Consider the following 23762-nt stretch of genomic DNA (forward strand, 5'->3'; position numbering starts at 1 on the left):
ATATTGTAAGTCATATTTTACATTGATTCTATATTTATTATGGTACATTGGGGTAAATAAAGGCCCGTAAGGCATGTTGTGATGTTATATATGGAGATGCACTCTGAGTCATATGTTCGATTGACTTGATTGATTTACCATTTTCGCGTTGGAGAATTTCATTGCATATAATGATAAATATACAATTATTCAATCTGCAACAGTCACGGCCACGTTCTTACAAATAGGTGATGAAAAATAATGCGTATTTTTGGTGATCTCTGCCATACGAAAACGTGAAGTGAATTGTCAGACAGACAGTATGCGGAGCAAGTGATAAGATGAGATTGTCATATTTAGCTGTTAGATCTTTGCTTCCAAACTTTTTCTGCTTTAGGTGCATGGAATTAAGTATAGAAGGACGGATGATGCATTAACATCCAGCAAATCGTACCCACTGAGACTGATTTTTTAGGTATAAGTATCCACAAAACTGGAAGAGTTTATTTCAATATGTGATACATAAAGTTCCAAATGGTTTTCAAACCTGGCATTATTTCTTCTGGACGAACTTGATAATTATTTGAATTTAAAAAACTGAAAACTTTTCGAGCAGTCTTTATGTTTAAATACCTGATGTCGAATATCCTTAAGCACAAGGCTTAAGGATTATACTGACGCTCAACGGTAGGAAAAGAAATTGAATATCTTTAAAATGTTCTTGTTAGCAGTTCTTAAATCAATTGCTGCCAAACCGTTCAGCAAAGCGTGATCCTGAAACGCTCATGCAAACTCATTCATGCTGTGTAATGTGAGCGATGTATTTTTCGTTAGTGTTGTACAAAATACAACAGCGCGCGGTGGTGAAATTTTGAATGCAATCTCAAGTTTTGTCCGGTTTTTTTTTATAAGGGCCCGCCATTGTGCGTCGTTTTAAATTTTAAAACCCATTGCAAAATACAGCCCTGCTTTAATATACGTACATAGTCCAATATAGCAATAACAATTTATCCTTTAATATTCCATTTAGCAGGTGTAGGTGCACTGTGCAATTGATCTTTGGGGTCGTTCAAAAATGATGTCACAAGTTGTAGGGGGGAGGGGGTCTAAGATTTTGTGACAGTACTTGTACTAGGTATACAAAAAAGCGTGACAGAGGGGGGAAGGGGGTCTAGAAATCCCAAAAAGTAGTGGACGTCATATTTAAATCGCCCCTTTCCCGTCAACAATCGATTCTTCAATTTTTTGAAGACAACTTTCCCAAAGAACCCATACTTTTTGACGAATAGTGCTGGTTTCCAAGCTTGACCTAACATTCGCCCGATTTTGAATTAAAATAAGGCCAATTCCAATTCTTCAAACGTGCTGCACTTTTCCGATTTTTTTATTCTAAAATATAAGTTCTGTGAAAAATTTGAACTTAAATAAGTCAAAGAATTGACTGAGACAATAAAACGAGATACATTTTTTGGCGGGTAATGTCAATTGGTTCTTGTCAAAATGACACTGATACGTGAATAGAGCCTCTTATTTACATTGATTTAAATTCTTTTTAAGAATATCAATCAAACGCAACTTGATGCGAGGAGATCTTTTAAAGATAAGTGTCAGAAAAGTGAGACTGTTTCTACGCGATTTTTGCATAAACAAATGCATTTTGGCCATATCTTCTGAGCCCATAGTCCAATCCGGCCAATTTTCAATAGGAGACAAAATTTTCCATCGGTTTCAATTTGCTGCGATCAAATCAAAAGAGGACAAGTGTCATTCCTTCTATATAAAGCCAGTTTTTGAATCTAACATATATCTTTCTCGACCACTCAGTGTTTGCTTTGTTGCTGAAACAGGAAGGCACTGTAGTTAAAATTCGTGAACAAGTATATTAGTGTGCTCACATTGAGCTGGGCGAAGTCTTCATTACTAACGTAATCTTAGAAACTAGCGACTGGAAAAAGGTTACGTTCTTATAGAAAATCATAATCTACTGAGTTATCATAAAATGAGCCCAAACATGCGGATTAGACTGTAAGGCAATATATGGATATTTTCTTTCAACTTTTAAGACTTATTTCATCGTGTACACGCACAGAAAATCTGAATATTTGAAATAATTCTAATATTTATTGTTTTCAATAACTGAAATCTATTTGTTGCAAAAATACAGTTGTGTTGAACTAATCATGTTTTGTTTTCAAAACAATATAGAATAATTGTTGATTTTACTAGTATGATGAACAAATAAGTATATTTTTGAAACAACAATTATACACTTTGTTCTGAATATAAAGTTTGTTTATTTCAATCAATAACATTGTAGATTTGAATAATTTTATTTTTCAGTGTGTAAAAGAAAAACGGAACAGTAAGTGCACCGCCAGCATCGCCATTTTGTTTACTGTTGTAAAACGTTTTCATTATCACTGCAAAATGTCCGGGTCGGATAATTCACTTATCGAGGAATTAGATGTTGAGAAAATTTCTGTTGAGGAAGTGCGTCTTATTGAATTGCTCAATAGCTTCGGACTATCTGAGTCTATTATTGAAAGTTTTCTCGGTAAGTTTTTAATTGCTCTTAGCCTATACATATGCTTTGCATTAACCAAATTTAATTTTTTCTCACTCGCCATACAATGCAGTATTATTATTAAAATTTTTTTTTTTTTTTTTTTTTTTCGAGAGTTGACCAGTTGTAGTCTTAATAGACTGGTATCTCGGCTGGGCTCTCCATGTGATACACAATACTAGCAGACGACTCAAGCTATGTTGCTCACTAGGTCACTGCGGTCTGGGTTCGTATTGTGATCATACCGATACATTTCCCTTCCCGCAGTCTGTCAGTTTAAAAACAAATAATAATAATAATGGAAGCTCATCACGCGCATGAATGTTTTCCGAATAATTAACATGTAAAGTTGATTTAATGTTTTCTTGGAGCCGACATTCAATACCGAATAATAGTCTATGTTGACAACGGGTGGTACTGATGCCATCTCCAAGTAAAGGCCGTACTACAGCGATTAACGCAACGGCGAATCTTGACAGTAATTCTGTATTCTCTGTCAAAACGCGTCACCGCGCCCACCACCGCAGCCGAGCCATAACACTTTGATGTAATGTAATGGGATCATACTAGTGGACTTTGTTTCAACATGGAATAATTTAAATGGTATCGTAAATATACAATAAATTAATTTAAGTACTATTGCAATAAATCGACATATTAATCTGGAAGCTTCCATTATTTTGGCGGTTGATCAAGATTATGGCGTCATATCCTTTACAGTACTGTCTGATATCATAAATTTCAGTAATCAAATGGTCATGTTCTATTCCGCTCTTCAAAATTCAAGTCTTTAAAGTCTGGTCCAAGATTCAGTTATCAATGGTATGGTAATGCTTCATTGCGTCTATTTCCTAGCTAAATGAATGAATTTTACGATTATGAAGCATTGATTTATATGAATAACATCATTAAAAATATGTACTACTCGTTGGATAGTCATTTCTATTATTGTGAGTTGTATAATTAATGTAAGTAAAACACTACTTGTCTTCTATATTTTAGATCTGTTATTGTCATTGTGTTGTTGTCGGTTGTCTGTCTGTTATGTTTCAACATAAAGGTCTTTTATAACTTTGTCTTATTAGTGTTTTAGTCATTGTTAGATACAGTATGTATAAAACTACAAAAGAATTGTTGAGTATTGCCTTACAAATCCTATGTCCTTCTTCTATCTATCAATATCTGATTTCTCCTTTTATCAATCTCTTTTTCTCTTTTATAATCTCAACCTCCACTTTTTTCTTCCGTCTCTCTTCTATCTCAGATTTTCAATTTAATATTTATCTATCCAATAGTACAGTAAACTTCTACCTTGGCTGCTCTAAACCATTTCTGAAACAAAAATAAAAAAATAAAATTCTGTTTAATTACTGAATCTAAAATGTTCAATATTATTATTCAATTTTTTTAATCCTACGTTTTTTCTTGGCTGATTTCTGGTTTGCTATGACATTACTATTTTGAATTTTTCAACCTGATGTAAATCCTGATAAGTCTAAATAGTTCTCCACTCCCAATTGAAAACATTCTGAAAATTGAATGTCTCTAAAATACAAAGTAGACTTCTTAAATTCAATCTATATTACAACCTATCCTATCCTACCTATGGCCACGCGTTGGCTTCGCTACTTCCAGTTGACGAGAAATTGATTAATTTCCCGACCCTTTGGAGAGTGCTAATGAGCCCTAGCGGATCCTCCATGTAAAGAGCCTATACCTGATAAGTATGCCGGGACATACGATCAGGGGCTCAGTCTGCAAAGCAGCCGATCCACTGTGAATCGTTAGAGGCGCACTGAAGTGCTCCAAATGTGATATGATACACAGATGAATATTATCTTCAGTACCGTCAACCCCCGTGACCTTGGCTAGGGCAGTATTATTATTAAAATTATACATATATTTTTTGAAATCAAAATTGTTTTCTGTGCGTGTAACACAAATTTCGAGAAAAAAAAATTGCTTCGATTATATGAAAAATTCGATTACATGGACTTTTTTGCATCGAAAAAGTCCATATAATCGAGGTATACCTGTACTGGTTGCGGTAGTGTTAAAATAGTCCATTCTGGATATACTAGAAAAACAATTTTGTTTTGACGTGTTGCTTAACCCCTCCGCCTCCATAATAGGTGGTTTCTCGCTTAACAATTAATTAGGGCCTACAATAAAAAGTAAACAAATTCAATTTTAACACCCTTTGATAGCATCCTCTAATACTAAATTAATGATTTCGTGTGTGTTACTTCTACGTGAAGTTAAACGATTTACAATGATATGGAAATGCTAATATCATCTTCCAAACTTGGACGTACATGTTCATGATAGCATTAGAGGCGAAAGTATAGATTTGATAGTTCCGTTAGGATACGGCAGGCATGAAGAATGTTTTTATAGAAGTCGATTTGAAAGCGAGCGGAGGGCAATATTTGTGATGGCACATATCACACGACCTTCCTTCTGCCAAGCTCCCGTATGAAGGGGGAGGTGTGGAAGCTGATATATCTCCACTGGCAAAAGGAAGGTGGTTTGACTTGCTCATATGCCATCGCGTGCGGAAGGATTTGCTATCGACGAGTACTGTCTCCAAATTTCTAATATGACATCAGCATTTAGTCGAATAGGATTTTTATTGCACAGTTCTGTTTTCTCATTGCGTCCGTCTCGTCGCAACCAACTTGGCTGCCTCGGAGAGAACAAAGCAGAGAAAGGCACTGCTGCTGTACCGTCGACCAATAACAGCTGAATTGATGGATGCCCCCACCAAGGGTAGTACACTAAATTAATGATTTCGTGTGTGTTACTTCTACGTGAAGTTAAACGATTTACAATGATATGGAAATGCTAATATCATCTTCCAAACTTGGACGTACATGTTCATGATAGCATTAGAGGCGAAAGTATAGAATTCTCGCGTGATTTTTGAAAACGTCGTAAGTCCAAATGAGAGACTCTCTTTCATTACGCTCTCTTTTGCTAATATCTAGGCTAGTTTAAAATTTGTTGCAATATTTTCACCTCAGCACATTAGACAAAGCTATTTTCTTCAGATCGGTGCAGGAAAATCCAATGTAAATGTTATTATGGCTTTGTAATAATCGAAAGAGAAAGTAAACAAAGAGAGCCTCTCTTTTGGACTTACGACGTTTTCAAAAATCACGCGAGAATTGATAGTTCCGTTAGGATACGGCAGGCATGAAGAATGTTTTTATAGAAGTCGATTTGAAAGCGAGCGGAGGGCAATATTTGTGATGGCACATCCCGCATAGAAATAAATTGTAGACTGAATGGGTAAAATTATAAGTTTTCCATTCGGCATGTGATCATTATAAGCTGTACGATTAATTTACAATAATATCATTAATATTTTTATCGACCTAATCATATATAATTATTGACAGATCATACATGTGATAGTAATGATTACCGGAATGGGAAATGAAAAATAATTTGTGGGAAAAAAAATCATACATGATATAATTTCGTTACCCGACTGCATATAATGAAGTTTTTCCGAGGGTTTTTCATTTTCAGTGTAATACATTTTTGTGACATTTTTGCCAGCGGCAGTTTTTTTTTCTTTCGATGCCGATGAAGATCTGGTAGGGGAACCTAAAATTTAAACAGCCTGTATTGCATGTAAGTAGTAGCTTTATTATATCTAGATAAAAAGGAAAAGGATTCTTTTATTATATTTCTCCCATTTTTGTTTATTTCCAGAATCATCTGGTTTCATCGACTACGCGGGAATACACCACTTCGAACAGCGGATTCATAAAATTGGCTAATCCGTAAGGATCTGCTTGTAAACCTTGGAAAGGTAAGAATCTGTAACAACCTTCGGTGTTCCGCGTGTAAAACTTTAAGACCTAGAAACGTCAAGGAAAAAGGAAACGTCTGCGTACGTTTTGACTGTTTTCGCATGGAAATACTTTCTAAATGTACGCAAACGTATCCATTTTACTTGGTTCATAACATCGATCCAAAGCATTGATTGAACGGTATGCTAAAGATTGTGTCAGGATGCCGGAACTCTGATGGAGATATTAAAGAGTACCGCACGTAGGATACGTTGCGTTTGACAGAAATCTATCCAACGCATCCTTGTATTTCGGCATGACATATCGCTTCCAATTATTGCACCAATGTCAGTTGGTAGTGATTGGTCCCTTAGATGTTATTCATACCTCCGTTCTGCTCATAATCTTTGGTATATCTTAAGTAACTTTTTACTAGGTACTTCACGTGAGAGCAAGAGTGGTGCACATCTTGACAAAAAATCGTGTGTATTTCATGGTTCATGATTCCCACTAAATGGATGAATTCTTTAAATATAATTCACAGGTAAAGTTGTTGAGTGTTCGGTACACTAAAATGGTCCTGAAAACGCACCTCAAAGTATCCCGCCTTCCACCCTCGGTAATGGGGGACACCGTGATTAGATCATCCGTTCACTGTACTTTTAGACGAATGTCGAAATATTGTTCTTAACTGCTATTAATGAATTCCTCAATAATTTTGGGAAAATGTATAAATAATCTTAGAAGATAGTAGAGAAGCTATATAAGGCAATAAACGAGAATAAATGAAAAATAATAGAACAAGTTTATAGTGTTGGCTTATTATTAAGTGAAAAAAGAAAGCAAATGTAAAATTTACACCATAGAGAGTGGTGAGATATTTAATATACATAGTATAATACAGTAATCGTATAATTAAATGATTATCGTACAGCGTTTGATTTGGATTAACAGTTGAATCATCAAAAAATCGTACTATTGATCGTTTTCGTTGAATATTATCAAACACCGAATGATCACATGAAACAAAATTGAAGATAAACTAATTATTCATGGTAAAATTGCTTTGCAAAAATACATGCAAAAGTTGATGTTTTTGAATGGTAACGATACTTAACAACCCATTCAATGTATCATCAAAAACCCAAATATTATAAGGGCTATCGTAAATATCATTCATGCTATAATTAACGTACGGTATTTCGTATGATTCTATAAAACATTCAACAATAATTTTCTATACTGCAAAAACGATAAGTTGAAAAATAGTTGTATAATTTCATTTTATTCGGGATATCACACGACCTTGTGCCGTGTAAAAATTCCCATACAAAATTTTTGCAAGTTGTTCCATTTTGCATGATTCGTCGAGAATAATCATAAAACTTTTTTACACGGATTTTAAAACTTTGAACTGAAAACTTTTTACACGGAACGCATCCACCGTGTAAAAAAAGAATCGGGTGTATTTCATTTTATGATGCAAATCCTGATAGGTCTAAATAGTTCTCCACTCCCAATTGGAAACATTCTGAAATCTGAGTTTCTCTAAAATATAAGAATGATCATGTGATTCTTGACTTCTCTTCAAACTATATTACAACCACAGACAAACAGACATAACACATTGAACATTTACTCATCAAATTCATCGTCGTTCAAACACTAACGACATCTGTTGATTTCAGTTAGTTAGGCAAATCGCAAACCAGATGGCGGTAGTGAGCAAACGTCAAACTCGAGCAAAAACTATGCGCGCGCCACGAGTGATCGATTGGCCAACTAATGATTATTTGAATTGACCAGTAAATCAGTGAACGATGGAAATTTGATGAGTGTTATGTCTGTTTGTCTGTGTTACAACCTATCCTATCCTACCTGTGGCCACGCGTCGGCTTCGCTACTTCCAGTTGACGAGAAATTGCTTAATTTTCCGACCCCTTGGATAGTGCTAATTGAGAACTAGCGAATCCTCCATGTTTAAAGAGCTATACCTGATAAGTATGCCGGGACATACGCACAGGGGCTCAGTCTGCAAAGCAGCCGATCCACTGGGAATCGTTAGAGGCGCACTGAAGTGCTCCAAATGTGATATGATACACAGATGAATATTATCTTCAGTGCCGTCAACCCCCGTACCTTGGCTAGGGATGTTATTTTATTAAACTTAATCAAACCAAATTTACTAAATCAAAGCATTGTTTTAGTAGATGTTTGTTCTAGTATTTCTCAAAATTCATTTGAAATATGCAGTCTAGAATTCAATTGTTTCAAGTTATTACCAGATCTGCTATTTTTACATAAAGAATTAAACATACTTTTGTAACATAAATTCGGGAAAATTCCTGGTAACTTCATCAAATTCCCGGGGTTATCCCAGCTTTTCCCTGGTGATTTCAAATTCCCGTGTTTTTTTTCCGGGTGAGTGGCCACCCCGAGTTTTCAAAGTTAGGCGAGAAGACTTGATGTTCAATTGAAAACGATCAACTACCGGTCTACGGTAGTAATTGCAATTTAATTTTTTGTAATTTTTATTGTGTATGCTGCCGGCATACGCAATTTGTCCCATGTTTGCTGGAATTTCCTTTGTACATGGGACAGTTATGCGTATAACGGCAGTACGGTAGTCGCTCGAAATTATTTCCATCCCGAGAAACTTCGAGCGACTTCAACCTCTCATTAAACAAGACTTCAAGCAAAATTTTTCATAACGACGTATGTAACAAAAGTAAACAAAACGAGGTTTTTAATACAACGTGACAATCACACGCGGCTTTATATAATACGCATCGATTTTACTGATTTCAGATCTTAAAATTCTTTAATTCAATCTTTTTACGAATCGACGTAGGGGACCAGGGGCATTATGAACACCCGGGGCAGATTGGACACCCCCAATATTCTTGTTAATTCAATCATTTTTCTACTTTCAATGCAGCGAACTCTATAATCCTTTCATAAACAACTAATTTATAGCGTAGAAGCCATTGTTTTATTTTCTTTGCGCATAATTTTGACAAAAAAGTTAGAATGTCTTCCAAATGGTTAAAAATTATAAGTTTCACGTCCCATAAAATAAGCTTTACTTTACCACAGAAGATGATTTCTCATTTATTGGTCATCCCATAGCAAAATTCTGTTATTTACAGTGCTCTGGCATGCATTTGTGACAAGTTTCCTTGATTTTTACAAAATTTCCAACAGTTTTTAAATTTGTTCACCTGTTGGGGCAAACTAAACACTCTATATGGGGGTAGAACTGACACCTTGAAAATTAAAAACATAACCTCAAACTCATCGAACTTGGCTTTCATATCGTGTTATTTTCGTGTTATCATGGTGCGGAATTATAAATCGCCATAAAAGTACCAGTACATGACATATATACCACAGAAGCATATAATCATAAAAGTCGCTGAAAGTGCAGCAAAAAACCCAAATTAATCCACCTAGCGTTGGTGGTGCCTTTCTCGCATTTTCCATTTTCGTACCATTTTCTTCATAACTTTTGAACGCAATGACCGATCGTTATAAAATTCAATAGTGATCAACAAGGCTTTGTCTCCTGTCGAATGAAACTTGTTGCGAGAAAATCGGTTAAGGATTACTATACGAAAAGTTGTCTAATGTTTTTTATAGCTTTTGTGCACACACATACACACATACACACACACATACACACATACATACACACGGACAGACAGACATGTGCTCAGCTCGTCGAGCTGAGTCGTTTGGTATATAATACTATGGGTCTTAGAGGCTTCTATAATAAGTTCGTTTTCGGAGTGAAATGATAGCCTTTCGGTACAACTTAGTTGTACGAGAAAGGCAAAAAAGGAAGTGTTTGGTATAGATTTGGCAATCTCGTTGGCAAGTTGATCGGTACAACCCATTGGAAGGATTGGCGATGCCAGTAGGATGAATAAGAGTATGCATAGATTATGCAATGCTTAGAGTAGAGACGATTGAGAAGGGGTCTTGCAATAAGTGTGAGGATCCATATAAAAACAATCATATGCTTCATACAAAAAGTTCGACATACATGTATGAGGCCGGCTAAAAGTGGCATTTTCTTGCGTTACGTAATCAATCTTCTTCTATTCACCATGGAATTAATATTGAAAACGACCATATATGACCTCGCTTAAGAAGAGGGAAATAGATGTGTTCGGATGTTGATGATTCAAACACAATTTTAGGTGTCTCATACAAAATCATGACAGGAAGATGAACAATTGGGTAATAGGGTTTCTTAACCCATTCCCGGCCTAACATGCGTACGACTGCATTATTCAATTGATATTTATGACAGGAAGCAACTTTTCCTGAATTTTGTGGGCTGTACAATACTGCATTAGGTTTCACTTCTGCTTAAAAATAGCTATTCGTGCTAAATATCGTTCAAAAAAGCTTTTATTTGATTCAAATTAACGAGGTGCAGCACTCATTTCAGTCATAGCGATTCCCATTCCGGCATATCATAAAACCAGTTCCCGGCCTAAGCAAAATTTCACTCAATCTCTCAACTTTTTTCTCTCATTCTCTCTCGGGACGGTAGAAAATGCGACGTAAACAAAAATATGCACGTTCTACAGCAGCAAGGTGCCAGATGGTATCATTCATAATTATTTTTATTTGGTTGAGAAGATATATTTACTCATCCAAATTTTTCTCAAATAGGGGTAATAACGGCTTTGGCAGGTTTTGTTCTATTATTGGCAGGGGGGTTTTTTATGACTGATTATGCTCAAATTTGGCCCAAACATTATTTGCATATCAAAGAATATTGTGGCCAAATTTCATAAAATTCGGTCGACAAAAACCCCCTGCCAATAATAGAGCAAAACCTGCCAAAGCCGTCTGTTCCCCTACTTAAAAACAATATTTTTTTCACCTTTTGAAATCGAGAAAATTATAAATAACATGATAGCGTCAACGTATTAGTCAGTTTTCCTATTAACGATGAAGGATCATTTTCATTCTCCTGGCCTTTTGGCAGCACGGTGCGGCTAGAAGTTTTTGGGCCGAGGTGATTTTTTGTTCGGTTTGAGAATACATTTTTAAATGTATTCTAATTATGTTTATATAAGTTCTAGTGATACGTTCTAGTGATTAGATTGAAGTGCGTGTGTTAAGCATTATGGTGTGGTGATTAAAAGCTTGAAGCAATGATTGTAACGAGCACTAGGACGATTTTCAGGTAGGTGTTTATTTGATGATACCGTTTTGTAAAAGTGGAAAGGATCACTCCGGCTCAGTGGTGTGGCATCGGAGAGCGAGATTTTGAAATCTACATTTTTATTTTCTACAATTGGATCAATTAGGAGTAAAACAAGTGATTGAAAAATATTGAGTATTGTGAAAAATAAATGGGAGGCTTTTTAAAAATTATCAATCATAAACCTACGGCTTCCAAACAGTTTTCTGAGCAGTGAGCCGGGAACCGGGTCCATAGGCCCAAGTAGTGATTTACCCTATTTATGTTGGATGATCCATAAAATAGGTTACAATGGCATATAATCACAAGTAAGATAATTTTCTTCATATTTTATAAGGGTGTCCATACTGCCCCATGGGGGTGTCCAATCTGCCCTGCTGCCTTCCCGAGAGTATAGTGAAAAATTAACTATTACAAAATCGTCCTATTTGATTGAAATTGCCTCAATTTGCAATTCGAGTAATAGTATCATATAATTGCTAGAAATCCGAATTATATTCAATTTAAATCACCTAATATTGATTAAAACCTTAGGGTGTCCATATTGCCCCTTGTCCCCCTATGTCAAAAATCAATTTTTGAAGTCTCACTGTTACATACGTCGCTTTAACATATGGGAACTAAGAGCGACCTATGTACCAAAAACCCAGATTAATCCACCTAGCGGTGATGACGCCTTTCTCGTGCGGTAAAAAAATAGTATTTTGGGCATTACTTCTAAGCCCATCGTCCGTTTGGGCCAATTTTCAATAGGAAATAATGAGACAAGATTCTGCGTCTAATGCAACCTGTTGCGAGGAAATCGGTTCAGGGTAAGTGCATTAAAAGTGAGCTAGATTTTTTTACGCGCTTTTTTCTGAGAAAAAGTATTTTGGCCATAACTACCAAGCCCATTGTCCGATCCGTCCAATTTTCAATAGGAAACAATGGGGCAGTATACTGCGTCGAATGCAGCCTGTTGTGAGGGAATCCGTTTAGGGTAAGTGCATTAAAAATGAGCTAGACTTTTTCACGCGCTTTTTTATGAGAAAAAGTATTTTGGCCATAACTACCAAGCCCATTGTCCGATCCGTCCAATTTTCAATAGGAAACAATGGAGCAAGATACTGCGTCGAACGCAGCCTGCTGTGAGGGAATCCGTTTAGGGTAAGTGCATTAAAAGTGAGCTAGACTTTTTTACGCGCTTTTTTATGAGGAAAAGTATTTTGGCCATAACTTCTAAGCCCATAGTCCGAATCGGCCAATTTTCAATAGGAAACAATGGGGCAGTATACTGCGTCGAATGCAACCTGTTGCGAGTAAATTGGTTGAGGGTAAGTGCAAAAAAAGTGAGCTAAACTTTTTGCTCTTTTGGTGCGCACATACACACACACATACACACACACACACGCACACACACACAGACATCACCTCAATTCGTCGAGCTGAGTCGATTGGTATATAACACTATGGGTCTCCGAGCCTTCTATAAAAAGTTTGTTTTTGGAGTGAACATATAGCCTTTACGTATACTTAGTATACGAGAAAGGCAAAAAGCAAAACAAAACAAAACTGCAGTTGCGTCAATCGTGCACTATGGAAAACCGACCAATGTACACCGACGTGCGTGCAGCATACCGGTGTATGTATAATTTTATCGTTTTTCACAGTGAATTTGAATGAACTGAGTCATGTAATGACGCATGCCAGCGGAAAAAAGTATTGAAAAAATATTTAGTTTTAAAACAGTTTTAGAAAAAGTTTTGCCAACTTTCTGCAAAGGATTTCTCGAATCCTCATAATTGTTACATACGTCGTTATGAAAAATTATGCTTGACTTATGTAAGGGCGGAGCGCTAGTCATGATCATGATTTTTTTTCTCTCGGTAATAATCAAAACATGAAACATGCATTGTAATACCTTCTGTTCAGAGTAAAAAAACATGTTAATTGATTTTGTGACATAGCTGTAAATCATAAACCAACGAAACATATTTATACATGCACTGATAAAAGCTAAAAATCGATCATTATGTGCATGCTCAAAACATCGAAATACAAGATGGCTGATGAACACGCTTTCGCTAACCTTTTCTCCAAAAGACTATTTCCTGTAATACTTAACATACCTGGATAATTCAGTGATTCACTAACAATACGCTACAACGCGTACAATTCACTTCTTTATTCGATAAAAATAATATTCTGAAACTGATAAAACGGCCGAAATTTTCCGAATTTTGTGGAGCGCGCGACGTATGGCAATCAAGCAGAACCAGAAGCTACGACACGAAAGATGTGTGAATGCTGAGAATAGCGCGAAGTCGACCGGACCGGGCGATGATGGGAAAAATGAGAGGACAAAAGTTTGCACAAACACAATCACAATAGTGTTGCCCGATAGTATAATTTTGGATAATTAAATCAAGACAAAGTTTTCAAAATGACTTATCTGCTTTTGTAAACAAAGATTCAAACGACCAGGGGTTTGCGAAGCGGCCATGTTTTTGATGCCAGCATCAAAATCATCGATAAATTTAATATGAAGGCGTAATCATACACTGAGGAAAATGGACGTACGATTTTCAATAAAACGCCTTATGGAAATTTGCCACAAGGAATCGGTATGAATTTCAATATGTTGCCTTATGAATGATGATTTTCATTTAAAAAAAAGTGAGATGCGGCAGACTGGATTCGAACCATGCACGTCGGGGTCGGGAGGCCGGTATGTAGACCACACGCCCATCGACGCTTGGGTATTCAAAGAGGTAACTGCGTATAAGAAGCACTGAATAATCAGTCGAATATTCATAAGGCGCCAGTTATGAATTTCGATAGTCCAGTTCGCTGAGTGTAGTCATCGAAAGCCTGCCATTAAAAATATGTTTTAAATATCATGATTTTTTGGCGAAGTAGAGCGCTTGGTGCAGATTGAAATATGAAAATACATTAAATAAAGGCATCAATATTCTTGTTGAAATACACCTCACATTCATACTTTCGCACAAGTTCTCGAAAAATGATGAAAAATAATTACGTCTATTTGGAAAAAATCACTTCGGAATAGTGGTTTGTTCACAAAATAGAATTGTCAGTGGGAAACCCAATTTCAACCGAACAATGGGAAACTCAAAGATGTTGGCTATTGTCAAACGTAGTGAGTAGGATTGGGGGTGCCAGATACCTGCAAACGACGATTTGACCAGGGGGGTAATATGCGGTGCATCGCGCCTCCTCTGCATGTAGTATGAAGCAAATGTAAATAAACAATCCCACATTTTTTTCGTTAGTCAGGAGTAGTGTAGGTTAACCAATATCCTTCAAGAATCCAGTTCGAAAAATGTTACACTTGCCAAGCGGGGTGGCCCAGGGTGGCCCGCCTTTCCCAAGCGGCGAGGCCCGGATAATATATCTTAGGTAGGCTTGATTTGTTCGTGGATGACAGGCTTACTCCCCACCCCCTGGATTTGACGAATCTGATACACTGACAAAAATCCAATCATGTCCATTATGTGTTGCACACATAAATTTTGACTATAGCATTTCCCACATAACGGATATGTGAATTTCCATAGCATGTAAGTGGAAACACACATAACCCTTATTAACTAATAACCTTCATATATGGATTCTCCTATAGCGGGTGGTTATTAACGCACACATAAAATTTATTTGTAAATTTCTTTAGATTTTTGCCATTAAAAATTTTATTAGTGTAGCTCTCCCATGGCACGCAAATTAACACCATTCGCGAAGTCGAAGCTGACACCTAGCACCACCAAACGACGTATTGCCACAGTCAATATTCTAACGTACTTTGATTTACACAGCTTTTTGAGTAACATTTTGTTCTAGCCTGGATGTCCGTTATCTGTGTTAACGGTTACCTGGGTAGTCTACAAAATAGTAATTTTTACCAGAGTTATATTGCCATTTCCAGCTCTCGATCTAAATGCATGAAACTTGGAAATAACCGTCTGTTGAACCACTATTGCAATTATTGTAATATGCTTCCACAAAGAATTCATATTATAACTAACTTGAAAGTAGCGAAAAGATTAACTTTCACTACAAATCATTATTATTTTTCTAGAGTTTGATCAAACAAATGTACTGGCAACCCTGCCGAGCCCACGTGTTCATTTGAAAACATAAACCACTTTCGTTGGCGCCAACCCGTTTCACCCGATTCATCAGCCCGCCAACCGGGAGAACAAAGGATTTTGACATCTCGCACTTATGACTATCTCGCACTTCTGAAGTGCGGAGTCCAACGAGGTGGGAAGTGCGCAATATAGAGTTGCGCAGAGGATCTTCCTACACTTATTCTGAACGATCTTCTTGTTATTCTGTTTGCAACTTTCATTTTTGTTCATCCCTTAAAGTGACTTCACGGGAGTGTTCACTGCTAAAGCTTTTTTATTCGATAACCAAGTCACCCACAGAGTGCAAACACGTGAGTTTCTTGTTGCTACTTTATTGGGGGATGTATTGAAGTTTTTAGAAGCTGTTTCTAGAACAAATCTAATACATTTCAATTCATGCGTTTTAATTCGTCATAATAATCATTAGGCGATAACAATACTTCCGCCTTACCAACAAGCATTTGTTTACTTTGCTCGATAGGTAGACGGTTTGACAGTTCAATAGGTAGATTTGGCTTCACTCTTTGCGTAACTCTATATATAATAGACTCTGATTTTTACAACGGATTTTTTTTTCTGTGTAGTAAAATCCCGATGAATCGATTGCGGTAACTAATCGATTACTTTCGATTGAAAATTAATCGATTATCACAACGATTAATCGATTAATCGAAGTAATCGATTAATTTGCGACATCTCTTGTCTCCCTTGTCACTGTTCAACAGTGACAGTGACTTTGTCAGTTTTCAAAACAGTTGAACAACAAAACAACGTGGTTCATTATTTTAGTATCAAATTGATTATTCCCTGGCAAAAGCAAGTTTTACAGAAGATGTCCAGTGGCAGCAACAGTGATTCCGATGTGGAGAAAGCTCCACTGAAAAAGGAATCGAAAAAACGTAAGCGTCTTCAGGATTATTTGGACGAAAAAGCAGCTCGTGAAGCGGCGGATCGTGTGGAGCAGGAACTGATTCGCAGAAGGAAGAATGGATTGGGCGACGATGAGGAAGCAGCCGAAGTTAGTTACCCGGTTATCAACCCGATCAATTTTATCAAAAACAAAGAAATAAGATCCAGAAAGTTTAAACGGCTCCAAGGGTCTAAGAAAAAAGAGGAGAAAGCTGCCAGAAAGGCGCGCAAGTTGGAAGGAGGTCCGAAAACCACTGGGCACACAATTGAGAGCTTAAGGGAAAAGGATCAAACATCGTTAGCAAACGTTACTGAAGACGATAATGAAGAAATTACAAATGATTTGGAGAATGATGAATTCAACGAATATTACAAAAAGTCGTATGAGCCGAAGGTACTGATAACATACAACGCCACACCGCATACACGAACACGGAAATTTGCCTCGGAATTAGAAAGGATACTTCCAAATTCACTGGTTCATGCTAGAAATAAGGCGCGATTGAAAAATGTTTGTAAAAGCGCTATTCGAGAGGAGTTTACCGATTTGGTAGTTATTAATGAAAACAACAAACAACCGGAGGGTTTACTGGTCATCCATTTACCGGACGGCCCAACAGCCCACTTCAAAGTTAGCAACTTTAAGTCAGTGAGAGACTTAAAGAAGAGAGCATCTGCAATTAGTAGTCACCGCCCAGAAGTGATCCTGACTAACTTCAGCACCAGATTGGGTTTGACTATCGGAAGAATGCTGGGAGCTCTGTTCCATTACGAACCCGAATTCAAAGGACGCCGTGTCGCCACTTTCCACAATCAGCGAGATTACATATTCTTTCGACACCATCTGTACGAGTTCGATAAGAACGGTAAAAGAGTTAAGCTGCGTGAATTGGGACCACGGTTCACCCTCAAGTTACGCTCGCTTCAACAGGGACTTTTCGACAGTAAATGTGGCGATTACGAATGGATGATAACCAACAAGCGGCACCAGATGGAAAGCAGAAGACGATTCTTCCTGTAGAAAGTTTACATTTTTTCATTCAATAAATCGTAAGTATAGTTATCAGCGCTTAGGTTATATCATTTTTTATCACATTCCTTTGTAAATATTGGCTTTTGTCTGAATATCGTGATGTCGCCCGGGCTCAAAGTTTTACTGGACTGGAACGCAACACCCTTCTTCTTCTTCATTGGCATTACATCCCCCACTGGGACATTGCCTCCTCGCAGCTTAGTGTTCATTAAGCACTTCCACAGTTATTAACTGCGAGGTTTCTAAGCCAAGTTACCGTTTCTGCATTCGTATATGATGAGGCTAACACGATGATTCTTTTATGCCCAGGGAAGTCGAGACAATTTCCAAACCCAAAATTGCCTAGACCGGCACCGGGAATCGAACCTAGCCACCCTTAGCATGGTCTTGCTTTGTAGCCGTGCATCTCACTGCACGGCTAAGGAGGGCCCCAGAACGCTACACTCATCAATACCTAAACATTGGATGACGGGGCAAGATCAACACCCGGAATGGGATCTTCCTAATTTTACCGCCTACCTATATACTCTGCATATCTGCATACTAAAGACACTATAAATACATAGTGTCTTTACTGCATACATATTTTAAATACATTTACATACAGGATTATGTTGTACTGCGTTTTGGTCTCTGAGGACGGCTTCCCGAAGAATGTTTATTCCACAAAACTATATGGGTACATCAAAAAATTACGTAACGCTCGGAGGGGGAAGGAGGAAGTGGCCGAAGTGTGACGCTCCTACAAAATTTCCAAATGCATCATACAAAAACAGGGTGTTGACTACTTGAAAAACTTGGAAAGTCAGGTAATTTGAATGTGGACCTGGATTTTCAGGTTTCAGGGATTGATTGAGGTCAGGGGAAAAAAATCACAAAACCCAATACCGTGACCTGCCCTAATTCCGCGCAACGCCTAATACCGCGGTTTTCATAAAAAATCAGAACCTTGTTATCATGGACATCACATTATTTGGCGAAATGTTCAAACATAATATGTTTAAACATTTCACCAAATAATAAGATGTTCATGATAGCCAGGTTCTGATTTTTGATGAAAACGACGGTATTAGGCGATGCGCGGAATTAGGGCAGGTCACGGTATTGAAAATTTATAGCGATGTTTTTAAAAATAGAACAATACGATAAACTAAGAGCAACTTCACCAGTAATACAAATCGTCGATTTAGACCAAACTTTGGACCAATACCAATGTAAAAAAATTGAGCTCGCACCAGTGTTCCAAATTTGGCTCTATACCAGTTTTCTGGTCTATTTTTTGGAACTGGACTAATTTTGAACCAGGTCCAAAATCGTTTTTGACAGATGAAAAACCACATTCGCAAAATGAATTTTTCACCAAAAAATCATGGTTATGGCAATGCTATTCACTCATAAGCAGAGATGCCAGATTTGAAGACATGTCTTCAATTTGAAGACATTTGAATCTCTGTGAAGACATTTATTTCGTGAAGACATTTTGAAGACTTTTCAAAATATTTGAAGACTTATCTATTTATTTGAAGATACTTGAAGACAATCAATAAGCCAGCGAGAAAAAGTATAATTTTATTTCTTAGTTATTAATTCTGCGACTTCTATATATGGTCAGGGTTCAGCCAAATCACACCAAGCGCCAATGAAATATTTCCTATTTTTCCAAGGTTTTCATGTAATAGATTCACTTGGTCAATCACATCGTTCAACGCCATAGCTGAGGATCCCTTACAACAAATATACGCATGACTTAACATGAAATACTTTCCGTTTGTCTTTTGCGAACAAAATATCACAAGTTAGTCAAAAATCCGCTTGGTGCGGTTTTGCTGAATCCCAACCATATGTAAATTATGCCAAAAAAATACTAAAGTTATAATAGGGACACGGCAGGTATTTCCGTCCATCGTCGTAGGGGCTAAAACCAACGAAAGCAAAGTACATTTGCTAGAACTCCACTATAGCAGAACGTTTCTCCTGAGCTTACGATTTGGTACGTATGAGTTTTACAAAAAAGCGTCTCTGTTATCGGTTTTCGAGACTATGACGAACAGACGAAACTACCTGCCGTGTCCCTAGTCTTTGTCTGGGGCTTAAAATCTCAAACATAAAAATACATTCACATTAGCTGGCTGATAAATGCAACGCATTTTAGCCTTCATACGTACGCACTTAACTTGGAGGCGCTGGTTAAAAAATTCCTGATGGCGTGTATGTAAAAAGGTATTTTGATCATTACATTGGAACGCAATTGCCGTTTCATTTTACGGCAAAAATATATTGAACTCTTCTATGACTTGATTTAATCTATTCAATCGTTGAACTAGAACCTGATCTTTTTCTAAATTCCTTACGAATTCATTTGATCTTTTCGGTGTGTCCATGTAACTTTCGTCTAAATCAGTGATGTTAACGATCATTCAGTAATATGCGTTCGATCATTTACTAGTTTGTCAATAACACATTCTAGAAGCTGAATTTCAAAATATACGTGGACTTCTAGCGCGAAGATTTTCCATTCTGCCTAATGGTTCGTTGTTTGAATTCCACTAGTAACGGAGTTATAGCTATAGTTCCAGTAACTTAGACTAAATGATAACAAAATTCCAATCATTTAGTTTGAGTTACTGCAACTAGCGCTCTAACTCCGTTATTAGTAGAATTCTAATAACGAACCATTAGGAAAAGTTGTAGAAAAACCTTCGCACTAGAAGTCCACCATACAACATATTTTTGAATTTAGCTTCTGGAATGTGTTATTGACAAACTACTAAATGATCGAACGCAAATTACTGAATGATTGTTAACATCCTTGGTCTAAATAGGGTTAAGTGCCCAATAGTGGACCCCCAACCAATAGTGGATCCTCCAGCCATTTTTGCATTATTACAGCACAATATAATCATGTTGCTATGAAATTCCACCGGGAGAACCTACCTTACAGTCCTATGATTTGATTACATGCATTGGAAATGCTATGAAAAGTAAAATTAAATGATTTTTTACAATTCTATAAAAAATAAGCAAGAGAGGGTCCATTATAGGAATATTTTGGGGGGTCCATAATTGGGAAGAAGAACGTCCCGAAACGGAACATAAAAATCAAATGAAGTGTCGACTATAGGGAAGCAAATTCCTATTATGGACCCCCAGGGGGTCTAATATAGGGCGAATTCAGTCAGACTTTAAAATGTTAATTTCAACGAATAACGTCGTGTATTTGAGTGTTTTATGTATGTATCGTGAAGAGGAGATGCAGAACTTGGTATTAGATGCCAAGCAGAATTAATATGTTGAAAATTTCTACTCCTTAGAACAAAAAGAGCAAAATTTCGCTACTAGGGGGTCCACTATTGGGCATTTTACCCTATTCGACGGGAAACTCTTTGAATTTTCTGTGAATTTTTAAAAGAATTTCCGATGAAAACTATAAGGAATTTCTTGTCTATATTCAAAAGAATTGAAATTGTAAATTCAGTACAAAATTTATATTTAATAATTTCCGTAGAAAAACATAAAGAAAATCCTCCAAAATTTAAACGGAAAATTCATCTTGATTTCCACAATTCCCACAATAAATCCCTTTTAATTTCCACAAGAAAATTGTCTCAATAAATTTTAATTAAAAATTCTTACAAATGTCAATAAGAAATAGAAATTATGTTGGTGTTAAATGGGTATTTCTCATAATTTTCAAGGTAAATTCCTACAGGAAAATATACCTAAAAAAAATTCAGAGGAAACTTACTACACACTTTTGTTAAATTTTTCCTTGAATTCCTTTGATTATTCTTCTAGAAATATTTTTGGACATTATTCCAGTATTTACTCCGCGAATTCCTCTATGAATTTCTTTAAAAAATCATCCTGGTATTCTTTCTGTAATCCCTCCAGGACTTCATTTGAAAGAAGTTCCAGAAGTTTCTCCAGAACTCCTTCAGTAGTTCCTTCATGAATTCCTCCAGTAGTTCTTCGAGGATTTTTTCCGAAAGTTTTCCCGGGATCCCTCCGGAAGTTCTTCCTCTGGAAGATCTTTCAAGAAAGTTGCCGAATGACTCTCCAAGAATGCCTCCGTAAGTATACTATGAAATTTATCTGGTATTTCCTCCAGGATTGCTTTCGGAAATTTTTGCAGCAATACATCAGAAAGCTCCTTCAAGAATTCATCCAGAACTACCTCCAAGAATTTCTCCAGAAGTTTCTTCAGGAATTCCACCGGAAATTGCTTCAGTAATTCCTCAGGAATATCATTCAAAAAGCCATCAGGTATTCCTCCAGAAAAAAACATCCGGAATTCATCCTGAAGTTTCTACAGGAATTCCTTCTTAAGTTCCTCCAAGAATTCCTCCGGAACTTCCTTCTGAACTTTTTCCGGAAGTTTCTTCAGTAAATCATTTGGATGTTCCAACAGGAATTGCTCGGGAAATTTCTTCAGGAGACTTCCAGAAGTAATTAGAAGCTCCATCCAAAAGAAGTTATAAGAAGCTCTATCAGGAATTTATCTGGAAGTTGATCTAGAAATTTTACCGGAAGTTCCTTCAGAAAATTCTCTGGATGTTTCTTCAAGTATTTTACAGTAAATTTTGAATCCCAACAGGGTATTCTTTAAAACGAAATTTGAAAGAATTCCACGTGAAAACTCAGTTAAAAATCCGCCTCAGTACAAAATCCAGGGGAAACTCGTCATAAAAAAATTAAATAATTTTCAAGAATATTCTCTTGAATTCAACAATTTGTATGTTAAAAAAATAAATATTATTCCACATCAGTAAAACAAGGAGATTATTGAATTTACAAACCTATTGGATTTTGGAATTTCTCGCTAAGAATCGTTATTTTAATATTGAAGACATTTGAAGACATTTTTAAACGACCGTGAAGACATATGAAAATATCTTCTGGCATCCCTGCTCATAAGAATCAAGTAAACGGGGTACAGAAAGCACGGCGGTATCATGAAGGGTTCGCCGCGTGCAATTTTGAGAAAATCAGGCAATAGCATTACGGTGTATCGTTTGGCGCGGCCGTACCTTTCGACAGTCATTCGCCGCGTAAAGTTTTGTGCAAGTACCCATGTGGGAACATTACAAACGCCGCGCAGTGTATCATATCCAGAAAATCTGACAATAATTGATGGCTTGCTGATGTTGTTAAGAAAGCACCCGAGCAGGAGAAATTCACCCATATTCTTGTTTACGTACGAACGCGCTTTCGAACGAAAGTTGAAGCGCATTCTTGTTTACGCCAGCAAAATCAAATGGAGAAACGGTTCGAACGAATCGCATTCGTTCGAAAGTATCGTTCGTCCGTAAACAAGAATAAGGGTGATTGGCTCAATAATACTTATTTCTGTTATTGATACCATACTCTGTTATGACCTAGCCCTGCATAAGAGGTAAAATACCAAAAGAATAATACCAAAACTAATATGCACAATACTTAAGCCATAACAAACTCAGTTATTAAATTGAATTTCAATACCAAATGCATAACCAGTTATTGTTCGTTTGGTATTGAAATACCTAAGCATGGTATGCCTCAAGTATTCTGTATATAAGTTTTTGGTATTAATTTTTGGTATTTTACTCTTATGCAAGGCTAAATCATACACAGAAAGAAAAATCATTATTAAAATTAAGAAAAACGTTGGTTAAAATAAAAAGTTGCATTGGTTTCGTTTTCGTAGAGAGTTGCGTAAGTTCAAATTAAAAGTACGCCAACTTTTGCAACAACCATGGTTTTGACAGCCGCATACCACCCTGAAATTAAAAGTTTGAACATTCAAAGCAAATTGTGGAAATGTCAAATCAAAATGGTTACTCTGTGAAAAAAAGTAGAATATTTTCATTCAAAAAACATTTCATTTGCCCAAAAAACCTCCCACCCGCAAACCCTCCATTTAACTTTTCTTTCCAAATTAAACTTAATCATTTTTATTTATTCATGCTTTTTATTTCATCATTTCCTTCAACGATTTGTAACGCCGTGGAGGTGGCCACTTTGAAACAATCCTGCCATTTGTCGTGGTGCGCATCGTAGGGAACTGTAAATACTGCGCTATGGATTTCCGGGATTTCCTGTACGTTCGAAATGCCGAAACCCGCAAATTACCTGTACACGGATAAAAATAAAA

At 36.7% G+C, this 23762-nt stretch overlaps 2 protein-coding genes and 1 long non-coding RNA gene across 3 annotated transcripts in view; 2 read left to right on the plus strand and 1 right to left on the minus strand.

The window, feature by feature from the left end:
- The window catches only part of LOC134212300 (ATP-dependent RNA helicase vasa), a 30961-nt gene extending 17078 nt beyond the window's left edge, over positions 1-13883 (minus strand). The window contains exon 1 of the mRNA XM_062690028.1: positions 13672-13883. The gene's annotated coding sequence lies outside the window, so the exon portion shown is untranslated. The remainder of the gene's footprint in view (positions 1-13671) is intronic.
- LOC134216420 (uncharacterized) lies at positions 5808-7135 on the plus strand. The gene is made up of 3 exons (XR_009980661.1): positions 5808-6181; positions 6263-6362; positions 6887-7135. It is a non-coding gene; the product is annotated as an uncharacterized LOC134216420 (long non-coding RNA).
- A 2524-nt stretch (positions 13884-16407) lies between the features above and the next one.
- LOC134216422 (probable ribosome production factor 1) lies at positions 16408-23638 on the plus strand. The gene is made up of 2 exons (XM_062695308.1): positions 16408-17649; positions 23621-23638. Exon 1 carries the CDS (start codon positions 16523-16525, stop codon positions 17618-17620), a length of 1098 nt encoding a protein of 365 aa, XP_062551292.1. The 5' UTR covers positions 16408-16522; the 3' UTR covers positions 17621-17649; positions 23621-23638.
- Positions 23639-23762: the final 124 nt, after the last annotated feature.

This window comes from Armigeres subalbatus, chromosome 2 (genome assembly GCF_024139115.2).
Source record: "Armigeres subalbatus isolate Guangzhou_Male chromosome 2, GZ_Asu_2, whole genome shotgun sequence".
Classification (NCBI taxonomy): domain Eukaryota; kingdom Metazoa; phylum Arthropoda; class Insecta; order Diptera; family Culicidae; genus Armigeres; species Armigeres subalbatus.